General features: G+C 41.7%; 1 protein-coding gene across 1 annotated transcript in view; it reads left to right on the top strand.

The window, feature by feature from the left end:
* The first annotated feature begins 1,536 nt into the window (after positions 1-1,536).
* LOC102194285 (adenosine deaminase RNA specific B1) overlaps positions 1,537-14,197 on the top strand; it is a 22,182-nt gene continuing 9,521 nt past the window's right edge. Inside the window, exons 1-3 of the mRNA XM_005747079.1 lie at positions 1,537-1,546; positions 5,800-6,722; positions 9,403-9,517. Of these exons, the coding sequence (XP_005747136.1) occupies positions 1,537-1,546; positions 5,800-6,722; positions 9,403-9,517 (1,048 nt within the window). The remainder of the gene's footprint in view (positions 1,547-5,799; positions 6,723-9,402; positions 9,518-14,197) is intronic.

Genomic DNA, 14,197 nt, shown 5'->3' on the forward strand with positions numbered 1-14,197 from the left:
TTATTATTTCTTGACTCTGGAATTTCTTTTGCTTAATTAAAGCCAACATTTACAATGAAATCATTAAATTCATTTGCAATGTCTTTAGTTTTATCAAGCACAATATCTTTATCTTTTTTTAAATAATCTGCATAACTCTCATTTTTTGAGCCCTTTTTGATTAGACTGTTTAATATCCTCCATGTTTCTTGTGTGTTACTTCTACTTTGCTCCAATAATTTGTGGTAATATTCTTTCTTACTTGTTCTTATAATATTTACTAATCTACTTTTATATAACTTGTACTTTATTTCAGCATCTTTTGTCCTCTGTTTTATGAATCTCTTGTATAGATAATTTTTCTTTTTACATGCATCTTCTATCCCCTTTGTGATCCATGGCTTATTTGATCTGTGATGCTTTCTAGTGATCTTCATTAAAGGACAATGTTCTTCATATAGTGAAATTACAGTTGATAAGAATGCATGATATCATAGTCATGACAATAAAGAAAAACCATTAAATGAGAAGGCGTGTCCAAACTTCTGACTGGTACATGATGAGTTTTAAGTGATGAAAGTTTTCTGGACAAAGAGAGCTTCTACATACTGAACAGATTTACTCACTGTTTATGGAGGCGGTGGTTTTCAGAGCGTCCCAGATGAGTGTTTTGGTTATATAGCAAACTAACACAGCATGATGTTACATAGTTACAGCTAATGTCCACTTTAACGAGTGAACATGAAGTTCCACAGTGCTGACTTGATCTCCATGAAACAGTTGAAAGAGTGTGTTGCACACCTGGTCTTATCGATTGTTGAAGGGCTGTCTGAGATATGAGCTGCAGGCTGTTAGATTTACATCAGCTTTGAAAGAACGACCCATTTCGCATGTACATTAGTTTACATGGTCTCTGTTGCACATTACTACTGGTCTGAACCTATAAACAATGTTCAAAAAAGCTGAATCTCTGAGGTTTGCCCTCATTTTCATTGTTGCTTGTTCAGTTATTTCTAATAATGAGGTCTCATCTCTTAAAGCACTCAGTAGTAAGAAAGTTTAATCACATATTTGACACATGTAGACTTTAAATGATCTATGATCTATTAAAAGTGTCTCACAGGTTTGTAATAGTGAAGTTAGTGGGCACAATCATTATGTTCACGATCAGACATACAGACATACAGACATACAGTGTGCAAAATCTCACCACTAGATGTCACTAGACTGTAGATTGCAGTCAATGATACTGTAAGGCTTTTAATCAAACTAGCAGTAACATTTTTGTATTATTAATGGCACACTATTAAACACTAATAAGTGCTCCATTGATCACTTATAAAGCTTCTTACTCCTTTGAGTACTTCTAATCCAATCATCTGCCTAATTTTTCTTCAGTTACTCGATTAGTCAGCGAATATTTCAATAACAAGTTTACAGATGATGCAGTGTAAAAGCTCTGAGGGAGGCTTGAGCTGATGTTCCCAGCTGCTGATGACCATGCTAAAGAGCCTCTTTACAGGACAAGCTATAATTATAACTATAATTAAAAATGTGATGTCCACCTGTACACACAAAAACTGAAGATTGGAGTTCTCAGCATTCGTTCATACCTTTATTAAAAGGTATCCACACCTTCTAAAACAACTTCGATAGAGCATGATATTGATGTGGGTGATGCAAAACCAATCCGGCAGAGGTTCTACAGAGTCTCTGAGGAAAAGAGGAAAATAATTGAGCAGGAAGTTCAGTACATGTTGGAAAACAACACTGCAGTGCCGTCGTCATCAAGCTGAGCTTCCCCATGTTTGTTGGTTGAAAAAGCTGATAAATCACCACGTTGTTGCACAGACTTTCGTAAAGTAAATGCAGTGACCAAACCCGATTCCTATCCTTTGCCTCATATTGACGACTGTATTGACCAAGTTGGTGCAGCAGAATATGTGAGCAAGTTTGTGGCAGGTGCCACTGACTCCCAGAGCTCAGGAAATATCTGCTTTCATCACGCCATCCGGTCTTTATTCATATACAGTCATGGGTTTTGGTTTACGCAATGCTCCAGCTACATTTCAACGACTCATAAATATGGTTGTTAATGGGCTGAAAGGCTGTGCTGTTTACCTAGATGACGTGGTGGTATATAGTAGCACTTGGGAGGATCATCTGGATCGTATTCGCACTCTGTTTGAACGACTAGTTTGGGGAAATCTGACTATCAACCTGGCGAAATGTGAATTTGCGAAAGCAACTGTGACCCATCTTGGCAAGGTTGTAGGCCAAGGTTATGTGAGGCCAGTTGATGCAAAGGTGTTGGCCATCAGAGAGTTCCCTGTTCCAGTAACCAAAAAAGAACTCAGGAGATTTTTGGGTCTGGTCGGTTATTATCGCTGTTTTTGTCGAAACTTCTCAACAGTGTTTGCTCCTCTGACTGATTTGTTGAAGGCCAAAGTAAAGTTTATTTGGTCTGCAGCATGCCAGCAAGCTTTTTGGGATGTAAAAGCTTTACTATGCTCTGAACCTGTGCTTTTAGCACCTCGTCTGGATCAGCCATTAAAGCTGTATGTGGACGCAAGCCACATTGGTGCAGGTGCTGTTCTAGTCCAAGCTGACAAGCAAGGTACTGAACATCCAGTTAGTTTCTATTCCAAGAAGTTCAACTCCCATCAGCTGAATTATTCAGTCATTGAAAGGGAAGCTTTGGCATTAGTTTTGGCCTTGTAGCATTTCAGAGTATATTTGGATTCTGCTCGGCCAATTGAGGTATCTTCTGACCATAACCCTCTCACTTTCTTGAACTCATTGCAGAACCCAAATCAGAGGCTCATGCATTGGCTCTCTTTTTACAGCCTTACACTTTGGACATCCAGCACATTAAGGGCACAGATAATGTCTTGGCAGATGCTTTGTCCCGTGCCCCTTTGTAACCAGCAGCTTCACTCCTCATATGCTTTGAAGTATGAACTCTCCAGTATCGTTTTCCTTCCTCTTAAATTGCTCCTAGGTACCAAGGTTGCTGAGGTTGGAAATGTGCTGAAGATGGAAGGACTTTGAGCATGCAGAAAGGTGTTGCGTGGGTGTACATATGTTGGACATTAATCTCTACATGTTCTTCTAGCTGCAAATTCATAATGTACATGATTGTGTTTGTCGCCTCAGGGTGAAACTCTGTTCTATGGGGGGAGTGTGGCAGCCAGTGGGCTGGCCTTTTGTTTTGCTTTTTCTGTTACCTGTTTCTTGCAGGTAGGTGGAGCTGACCCAATTATAGATGCAGCACACCTGAGAAGGCCAGTCCCAGTATATAAAGACACCTTGACTGAACCATGGGCGGCTGTCTCCATCCATCGTGTTTATTTGAGGCTTCAGTTATGGCTGTTATATCATTTCAATTGTGTTTCAGTTTCTTCACCTTATTTTCATTAAATATATCGTACAGCCTTTAAAAGCCTGTGTGTGGTCTCCCACTTGCTTGTCACTTCCTTTGAGCTGGGTTGTGACAGACCCGACTCAAAGACAGACATTTTCCAATACAGTAAGAGACAGTCAATCGAACGGCCTCTGTGCTGGTGAAATTCAGCAATGCTCTGGGGACTCGTTCAGTGGAGTGGCTTTACAGATAAAAGCTCCCAACATAAAGAAAAATGGCAGCAAGGAACTTGAGCTGAAGACTGAAGATTGAGGGAAAATGTGTTTATTGCAGAAGATCAAGCACATACCTCAGAATTACTTTGGCTATTTTATTTCTATCCCATAGCTTTAAAATTCTTTGGATGTTCTTTGACATCACACATGACATGAAATACAAGCAGATTCTGGAGTGGCTTAAATGATTTGAATTACTAACTACACTGTATTTTTACACACCAGTGCTGGAGCTCCCACAGATCCCACGAGGCAGGTCAAGTTTGGCTTGATTAAACACCGGGGCATCACATCCACTAAACATTCTCAGGATAATGTTCAAACTGTTCATCACCTTTATGATATTAACTAGAATGCAGAATGTTACTATGGTGCTGATCAGCAGCTTCATGAAACCATAGGTATTTGTATCCATTCTGTGAGGTCTTGTGGATAAAGTCAAGTTAATGACAAGGTGCAATAACAATTTTGGCATCTATGGTACATAGATGGGTGCTTCTGGCTCCCCATATACAGTATGCATGGTCAACCGATTTGGCTCAGTGTGACACTCTTCGTGTTCAAGCCCATAGTTTCAGAGATTCATTCATTCATTGTGCAACAGCTGCTAATATTTTCACTGTCTGCAGAACTGGAGGGCTCTTAATCTTCACATGAGTTCAGAGTTCAGCTGGCACAGCGATTTAGAATATTTTACCTCATGAGGGTATATTAAATTTAGTCTATGGTATTCAGAAAGTAAACAGTACAAGGACTGTGTTTGTTGGGCCAAAACCACAAAAGATGATCTCCTTGATGAGGAGGAGTTGATACAACCCCTCTTCTCTGACTCCGCCCACCTCTGCACTGCTGCTTGAGTTTGGTTTGCAGTTCTGCTGACAACCCCGACTCTAGACGATATGAATATAACAGTGCTGAAAAAAACAAAAAACAGAGTCTCTTCCACCAAATCCAATATTTACATTTTTTATTAGAAATGGTCAACACCTGTAACATATCTGACTCAACTTTGCATGTTTCCTGCAGGTGAAGGGCTGCTCATCATTGGAGGACACAAAGTAGAAAGCATGAGTGAGTCACTAATGTCTTTGTTTCAAATCCTGCTAAAGATAAAGTCTTCATTTGAAATATAAAAACAAATGAATAATACATAATATATGTCCAGGTATTTTATGAGGAAACACAATTATTATTTAAATATCCCACATATTCACATAGGATGGTCCTTGAACATGTATCATCTTTAGCTTTTTTTTAGGATTGATCTACTATGAGACTTCAGTCTGATTTGATGGCAGATTATGCTTGTTCCCTTGCTCTTAAAGAAGTTCCCGCTAAAGACCCCTAAGAGTTACGTTCCAGAAGTAGTACAGTACACACTTTATTATTCGTGTTAGACAGCAGTAATCCTGTCCCTGTCCTGTGTAAGCCCAGTGTTCCTCCAGCATCACTTCCAGGATATTTTTGGCCAAATATCCAGAATTTACAAAGTAATTAGAATACAATTTCTGTTAAATAAGATAACATTTTAAGCATAATAGTCTGAAAACAGAAGGGGAGATTATGGGTTTACTCCACATTTGTTCAGATGCTGCTGACTCTAATCTCTGGTAACCACATTTCCTTAAAACCTTTGCTACATATATATAAGGTGAATCCTGCATTTTATAGGAATGTTTTCTGTACGTAACACTGGACAGAGTAACCTATTAAGCTGTTGCGTGAGGATGTTATAAATGAAAATTGGCACCAAGTTTGGCTTTGTTGAACGGGCCTTGTGATGTGTGCCCCCAGACTGTTTATGTAGGTTTTCAGTCATCCAGGTCGAAGCAGTGTAGGGACAACCCCCACGAGGGTTTAAACACCTATGACTCTCCACCATTGGGTTTTAGAAATGACGAGGCCTCTTGGATGAGCGGTGAAATGTCTTCACAAAACTTAAAGTCACTTTCTTTCCAAGCTCCTTTTACTGTATTCCCAAAATATAAAATCATTCCGAGAAAGACTTCAGGAAAGATACATAGTGAGTAATGTATAATGAGATACATATTAAGCTTTCCATGTTAAAGAAAGTATTAAATGTTAACGATCTACATCCACAAGATAAAGCAATCTCTAAATTTTCCATTTACAAGATCCTTCAACAAAGGCATAGTGAGTTACTCTTTCTGGGCACTGCAGGTTCATGCAGCGTTAAGGAAAATCAGAACCGGGACAACCACGTCTCCAAAGAGGGAATTGCAGCTGAGGCTGTTCAACTCCCCAGTGGGAATGCGAGGCATGGGCGGAAACGTCCCTTAGAAGAAGGCAATAATGGGCATACCAATTCCAGGTACAGGCCCAGGAAGCGTAAGAAAGTCCCTCGGCCCATACCGCCCAAAAATGCTCTTATGCAGCTGAACGAGATCAAGCCAGGGTTGCAGTATAAGCTCCTCTCTCAGACTGGGCCGGTCCATGCACCAGTCTTTGAGATGACCGTGGAGGTCAATGGGCAGGTTTTTGAAGGTCTGGGTCCTACCAAGAAGAAGGCTAAGCTGAGTGCAGCAGAAAAGGCACTGTGCTCCTTCGTCCAGTTTCCTAATGCATCGGAAGCACATGCTGCCATGGGCCGGACCCTGTCTGCTCACACGGACTTCACCTCGGACCATGCCATTCCAGATATGCTCTTTAGTGCATCGGAGACATTCAACCCTACAGAAGACACTTTTTACCTTGGTTCCAATACCAGTTTCTTCAGTTCACTGGGAATAGAGTACCCATTGCCATCCTCTCCTGTCCCAAACCTGGCACAGTCTCCCTTACCTCCAGCACCCTCCGCCTTCATCTCCCTAACAGCCGGCAAGAATCCTGTCATGTTTCTCAATGAGGTGCGGCCAGGCCTCAAGTATGACTTTGTGTCAGAAAGCGGGGAGAGTCATGCCAAGAACTTTGTCATGTCGGTGACGGTAGACTCTGAGAATTTCCAGGGTTCTGGGCGCAATAAGAAGCTGGCCAAGACCCGGGCTGCCCAAGCTGCTCTGTCTGCTCTCTTTAAGATACAGCTGGACCAGACACCATCACGACAGCCAATACCCAGAGAGGGACTGCAGCTTCACCAGCCACAGGTGAGCATGGAAGAAATCAGTCTGTCCCTCCGTCTGACTCACTGACAGACTGACGTCTGTGTGGCCTCTTCCTGATGACAGCATATTTGTCACACATGTTTCAGATCATCATTGGTGAGGGTGAGATGATTATACAGCATCTTTAATAACTTTAAAAAACAAGAATTGGGTGCACAAGTTAGTATTTATTTTGGATTTCTTTTAATACACAGGGCCAGACTTATGCATGTCTGTGCATTGGGACCAGCAAAGACTGTTCAATTCAATTTTATTCAAATAGCACCAAATCACAACAACAGTTTCTTCGAGGTGCTTAGCTGACCGTAACTACATAGAAGAGTAACTCTGCATTTGATCTTAGCTCATGTTTAAATCCTTTAATTTGCTGGCCGGGGTTTCTGATGAACTTCAGCGATGCTCTATTTTGAGAGTTCTTGAACTCTGTAAGAGCCCCTTTCTTTAACCACAAACAATGGAAAAGTGGAACACGGATGTGTCTTGATGCATGCTCAGTCATCCAGGAGAAACGTTTCGTCACTCATCCAGGTGACTTCTTCAGTCTCAGCTGACTGCAGGTTTCCCCAGCCTTATAAACAGTACATTTGCAGAGTAACATAGTGTACGCTGTTAAGTGCCAGGAGGATATGGCGTTATTTTTGTGCCACTATTCTGAGTGCACATAAAAAAAAAAATTGCTGTAAAAGCTGCTGCTCATGATATCGGTTTGGATACGTGGTGAGAGGGAAACATGAAGGTGATACAAATCATACCAACAAGACAGTGTACATCACTGTCACAACAGTGTTTGTTTTAGTTCAAAGGCTTTATGGTTTTTCCTGTAATACCTGGTGGTGTAGTCGGTGATTTCTTTTGTCAGTTCAGCCTTTTGTATTATGTTTAACCCGAGTGACCACCCGGTCAGCTGGTGGGTAACGGGCATCTCCGAAAACGTTAGAGCACTTTTGCAAATATGTGATGTCTTGATGAATCGAGCAGATATTTGAAGTTTACACAGAAACATTCTCGCATGAAAATATCTTAAAAGTTTATTTTGTGACCCAGAAAGAGTAACATTTCAAACTCCGCCCCTCTGTGTTCCTCCGCCACTGCCTCGTTTGAGTTTTGCATGAAATGCATTCTGGGATATTGCATTTTGTCATTTCGAGCTGATTGGAGACCAGAACAGCCAATCAGGTTTTTTTGCATCCAAGTCTGTGATTGGCTGGTTTTGTGGCACAAATATAACGGTGTAGTGAAAGAGTTGAAGGCACGGGCAGAAATGTTGAGACCGTGAGCAACACATTGTGATCGAGCGCAAATGCAAAAACTGAGCGAGAGTGGCTGCTGATGTGTGTGTGGATAATAGCAAACACTGAAATACATGTTTTGCACGCAGCAATGAATTTTGTTCACTCAAATTCAGCTTTTCGCTCAAAATAAATTTCTCCTCAAAATGCAACACTTGCACCTGCAAACTTTTTTTTACGTGCGCTCAAAATAGTGGCACAAAGATAACGCCATAGGAGGATTGCCAGGATTTATGCATCAGGGAAACCAAACAACCTCTGGCTACAACACAGAAGTTCTACCTCGTCAGGCCTGGACTCTGCAGTCTATCTACACCTACAGGCCAGTGGACACTCTTTCAATGATGAGGATGTAACATCCTGGACAGGGAGGAACGCTGGTTTGAGGGCGGAGTCAAGGAGTCCATTTACGTGAAAAGAGAAAGACCATCTCTGAATCGAGGAGGGGCCTAAGGGTACATCTGTCACCATCTTACAATGCTGTGATTGCAGCCATTCCCCAACTCTCTGTGAATGGGACTCATGGTTATTGATCAGTGGTTGTTGATCAATGGTCATGAGAATTTGCATATTAATGATGAAGGAGCTGACCTCCCAGCCCATTGTTCCTTCAGTGGGCTGGTTTCAGTCATTATGCAAATGTCCTGTTTATAAGATTGAAACCTGCAGTCAGCTGAGACTGAAGACGTCACCTGATGATGACGAAACGTTTCTCCCGCTGAAAACATCCAGATGAACAGAATCAACTTTTGGAGAATACGGATGTGCTTGTGCAACAAATCCATTCCTGTTCTGATGAGGGGGATTTAAAGTGATTACCTGAACCATGTAAGTGACAAATATAAGAAAAAGAAATCAGGAGTGAGGATTTCTTTTGGACTACAGCCTGAGTTGAATGAGGCAGTGGGCTGTATTGATCATGGACAGATCCTCATTGCTCATGACCACGCTGTCTAAGGCTGATTGAAGATGATAGCTTTAGGAGATAACTTTCATGATGCTGAGAAGCTATATAAACATGCTTCCAATTCCTATATTACAACAAAGCTGCTATGTTAACCCTCTGTGTGCTATTCAAACACTGCAATTTGTTATACCAGCCTTTCCAAGTCATTTGTTGAATTAAAGGATTTGGGTGTTTTTTGAAGCTACTCACATCCCTGCTTGGCTTTCACAGTTATGCAGCATTCCTTAATGAAATAAGGAATGATATACTGAAATATGGATTTAAGCTGCTTTAAGTAACTTCTTATCCTCCTTCACTAACATTTTCTTTTGCTAATGTTTGTTAAATACAATTGGAAATACAAATGGATATTTGTTATGTCTTATTTCACATAATTTCACTGTTGCACTTATGTGTCACTCCTCAGGTCCTGGCAGATGCAGTCTCTCATCTAGTTATTGATAAGTTCAGCAAACTGACGGATAACTTCAGGGCTCCACATGCTCAACGGAAAGTCTTGGCAGGTGTTGTCATGACAGCAGGTATTCTTGTAGCCCAGGTCATCTCCTAATTAGAAGGTTGCTAGTCTGATCCCAGCTGCTCCGAGAGTTTAAATGTGTACATAAGGCTCATGCCACCAACCCCCAACCAAATCTGCAGGAGATCTATAGTGAGGTACGCGTACTTGTTCAACTCAATTCAAATGACTTTTATTTATACAGCACCAAATCACAACAACAGTCGCCTCAAGGTGCTTTATACTGTAAGGTAGACCCTACAATACATACAGAGAAAAACCCAACAATCATATGACCCCCTGTGAGCAAGCACTTTGGTGACAGTGGGAAGGGAAATGCAGAGAGGCCTATTAACACATAGTGACTGAAGAAGAAACTCCCAGTGCATCATGGGAATCCCCTGGCAGCCTACGTCTATTGCAGCATAACTAAGGGAGGATCCAGGGTCACCTGGTCCAGCCCTAACTATATGCTTTAGCAAAAAGGAAAGTTTGAAGCCTAATCTTGAAAGTAGAGATAGTGTCTGTCTCCTGAATCCAAACTGGAAGCTGGTTCCACAGAAGAGGGGCCTGAAAACTGAAGGCTCTGCCTCCCATTCTACTTTTAAATACTCTAGGAACAACAAGTAGGCCTGCAGAGCGAGAGCGAAGTGCTCTAATAGGGTGATATGGTACTACAAGGTCATTAAGATAAGATGGGGCCTGATTATTTAAGACCTTGTATGTGAGGAGCAGGATTTTGAATTCAATGTTTAAGTTGTTTGTTGCTGGTTTTTAGTTTGTTTTTTGTCTGTTTGGGAGCTGACACAGTCTCTGTGGAGATGGGTTTGGGGGGGTAGCAGGAGGAGAGAAGCTGCAGAGAGGCGTGTAAGACTGCGACTCTGCTTCCTGGTCCCAACTCTGGATAGTCATATTTTGGGGGGTTTAATAAAGTTGTGGGATGGATCCAAGGTGGGATGGATGCATCTCTCTTTATAATCTGTTTATTCACAAGTCAAATATTGAAGTATTAGTTTGAATGAAAGCCTTACTAGTACTACATGTAAAGCTGGCTTAATTCAGAAAGATCGATCTTACTATAACTACAGCTTAGAAACAAATATGTAAATTAGGCAAGTTCAATTACTGATAAACTTTTACACTTCTTACAAAGACCAGACTATTGGGATACTTAATATTCTGTTTCTTCTGGGCTGCACTGTAACTGCACATGTGAGCATATTTTCTATACATGACAGCAGGCACACAAAGGGACACAGGTACCAATAGGGGGAGGCATTGAGAGGAGGTATGAAAATAATACATTAGCTAAGGTAACCCTTACTCCTAGCATGTCAACATCTGGTGGCCTGGCATTGATCTTAATGCATCTAAATCACAGTATCAGCTGAACCATTAGTTCAAGGGCAAAGTGGCCGTCGGTTGGAGGTCAAGCAACTGCTGTTAATCAAATCAACCAATTTGAACTCAGGAACTTCTTTAAACCAGCTGGGGCAGGGATAGCTCAGTAGGTAGAGTGGTCGGCCCATGATCAGAAGGGGGTCGGGGGTTTGAATCCACTGAGCGGTTACCCTGAGGTTCCATCTCTACACACAGCTCCCCAGGTGCTGGATTGGTAGCTGCCCACTAAGTGAATGGGTTAAATGCAGTGGACTAGAAATTCCCCCGTGTGGGACTATATGGAATTAAATGTTTAAAAATTAATCAGCAGTCTCTGACAGTCTCAACAGTGAGAAGACACGAGTGAAACCAAACATGGTGCATGATCATGCTTCATAACAAGGTAATGTTTGATGGTCTATATCTGCTTTACAGCTTATGCACATGGGCTACACAACTTGATAATCTTGTGAGTAAAATGGGTAGAGCTCTGTCAGCGGTGGGAAAAGTTCCAAAATAAATGACACCAAATATTTTGAATACATTAGGTTAGTCACAGCTTGATTATTGTGTGGAGGTGTTTCAACTAAAGTAATTAAAAGTTCCAAGTTTAAATCATGCTGCTCATTGTGCATTGCAGTGCTCTTCAAGAACCAGTGCAAATCCGATTTATCATAACTTGGGCCGGCTAATTGTTCGAGGTCATGTCATGATCAGAAATGTACTAGTGAAGAGATTATGGACGATGTTACATCAAAATTGAGTAAAGGTTATAAATAGAAAACACTAATCTACCAAGTTGATAAGTTTCAGTTCAGTGAAAGCACTACTTCACAACAAAAGATGGCTCATGTGAGCAAGCATGAGTGGGAAGGAAAATCTATCTTTTAAGAGGAAGAAACATCTGGTAGAACCATGTTCATGGAGGGACAGTCATCCATCATGTTTGAGGTGAGAGTAAAGAGAAGACAGCAGAGAGAGAGAGACTGGAAATATGGTAAACTAAAGGATTGTTAATGATTAAATACATTAGTGATATATAAACACGCACCAAACAAAGGTGAGTGACGAATTTAGTCCATCATTGGAAGTCCAGTTCAGTGTAACTTGTTCTGCAGCAATGAGGTTGATCAAGCCTTGTAAGCTGCTGCTACTAATTCCTACAGCTGTTCCAACCTTTCTGGATTACTCCCCCCTCTGTCTGCATAAAAGCAGTGCTGGGACACACTGATGTACCCTCGTGAGCATCAGCTGAACACTATTGTACTGCAGAAAGTAATGTGTTGCTACAAACATGGTGAGAAAGAGGCAATTAACAGTGGAAGAGACACAGACCATCATAACACTTATAAATGTCGGTCTGTCCTACAGAGAGACTGCAAGTCAAGGTGTCAGTGAGTCCAGTTTCCTTCAGCATCAAAGGCTCAGAAACTGTGACAGCAGGAGGTCTGCAGACCCAAAGACACGACTGACTCACAGGACAAGTTTCTGAGAGTTAACAGCTGTGTGATCAGCAGCTCACAGGACAACAGCTTCAAGCAGCTTCATAGTGGTCGTAGTGAGAAAGTCTCAGTTTCAGCTGTGAAGAGAAAACTTCAAGCTGCAGGTTTGACAGGACGAGTTGCAGCAAGAAAGCTCTATCTGTCCCACAGGATCTTAGCTCGTTCATTCTCCACCTCCTTTGGGGGTATAGGAGCCATATGAGTTGCTCCTTTTTTGATTAAGTGCGTTGGTTTAAATGGACTCACTGTATTAGTGCACTGCTGAGTATGGATATGCTAAAGCTAAATCTTTGCTCCAGGAGAACTTTGGCAATTCGCTGAAAATTGCTGCTGCCTACATTGAAAGGGTCAGTAAATGGCCTCCTATACAATCTGATGACGTGAAGGCTTTGCAGGAATATGGGTTTTTATTAAGGCAATGTTGCAATGCAATGGGAGACGTTGAGTCCTTGCATGAGTTGGATGTCTCTGCTAATATGCAAGCAGTTATAAAAAAGTTGCCTTATAAGCTCAGGGATAAGTGGAGGAATGTTGTGTGCAATCTGCAGGAGAGGTTTCAACGTAAAGTGGTTTTTAGCGATGTTGTTGAGTTTGTCGAAAGGCAAGTGAAGATCGCAAGTGACCCATTGTTTGGAGACATAAAGGATCCTCCAACAGACATCAGAAAAGAGGCGAGGAATGGTAAGTCTCAGTTTTACCCTACGGCTAAGAGGAGTAGTTTTGCTACTATGGTGGCCAAGGTGGAAGGGAAGATTGAGCCAGCGTTGAGGCGTTTGAGTGGTTCAGTTGTGACCAAGGCTTGCTTGTTTTGTGGAGCAGGGCATTTGTTGGATTTGTGTCCTTCATTTGAAAGAAAGTTACACTGTGAAAGATTATCTTTTTTGAAAGAGAATGGTGTGTTTTGGTTGTCTGCGCATTGGGCACAGAAGCAAGGACTGCAGGAAACGTCTCATGTGTAAAGTCTGTAATCAGAAACACCCCACACTCTTACATATCCACTCCAAGCAGAGGGAAAGTGTTTCAATGCAAACTATAGGAGGGAGAGAACCACCAGATGAAGGTCCTTCGTGTGCTGTGAAAAGCAGTGGTGTTACTGGGGCTGGTGAGCAAAATAGTGCTCTGTCCATGATACCAGTTAGAGTGAAGTCCAAGAAAGGTAATCAGTCACTGATAACCTATGCTTTTCTAGATCCTTGGAGCTCCGCTTCATTTTGTACTGATGGGCTCATGAATAGGCTGAATCTTTCAGGAAGGAAAACTGGCATTCTGTTGCGGACAATGGGTCAGGAGAAAATGGTCAGTAGTTATGTGGTTCCAGATCAGCTGGTTTGTGCTGCCAGACACTTGTGGAGTCCAGGCAGCTCCTTCAGCCGGCATGAATCATGTCAGGGCCTGATGCTGTCCAACTCTTCATACTGGAGCTTACTGGTCTCCTATAAACAAGCATTTGGTGACAGTAGGAAGGTAAAACAGCTTTTAACAGGAAGTAACCTCTGGTGGAACAAGGATCAGGTACGGGTAGCCATATGCAGCAATTGGCTGGGGTAAGAGGAGGGAGACAGGGCCATGTTTGGACAGGTATCCTTATTATGCAGATTGGAAGATAAGATATGTGGAAAGATAAAAGAAACAGGGAGATTTTCAGTTGAAGCCACATAAGCAGTAGGGGTGCAACGATACACAAAATTCACGGTTCGGTTCGGTTCGATACTTTGGTGTCACGGTTCGATATTTTTTCGATACAAAAAAATGTTCATGCCTTTTTAATTTGTCATTTATTAAAATTATAAATATATATTTTAACACAAAAGTACAGTTTTTAA

The sequence above is a fragment of the Pundamilia nyererei genome, unplaced genomic scaffold (assembly GCF_000239375.1).
Source record: "Pundamilia nyererei isolate P.nyererei 1_Seehausen unplaced genomic scaffold, PunNye1.0 scaffold00188, whole genome shotgun sequence".
In the NCBI taxonomy this organism is placed as follows: Eukaryota; Metazoa; Chordata; class Actinopteri; order Cichliformes; family Cichlidae; genus Pundamilia; species Pundamilia nyererei.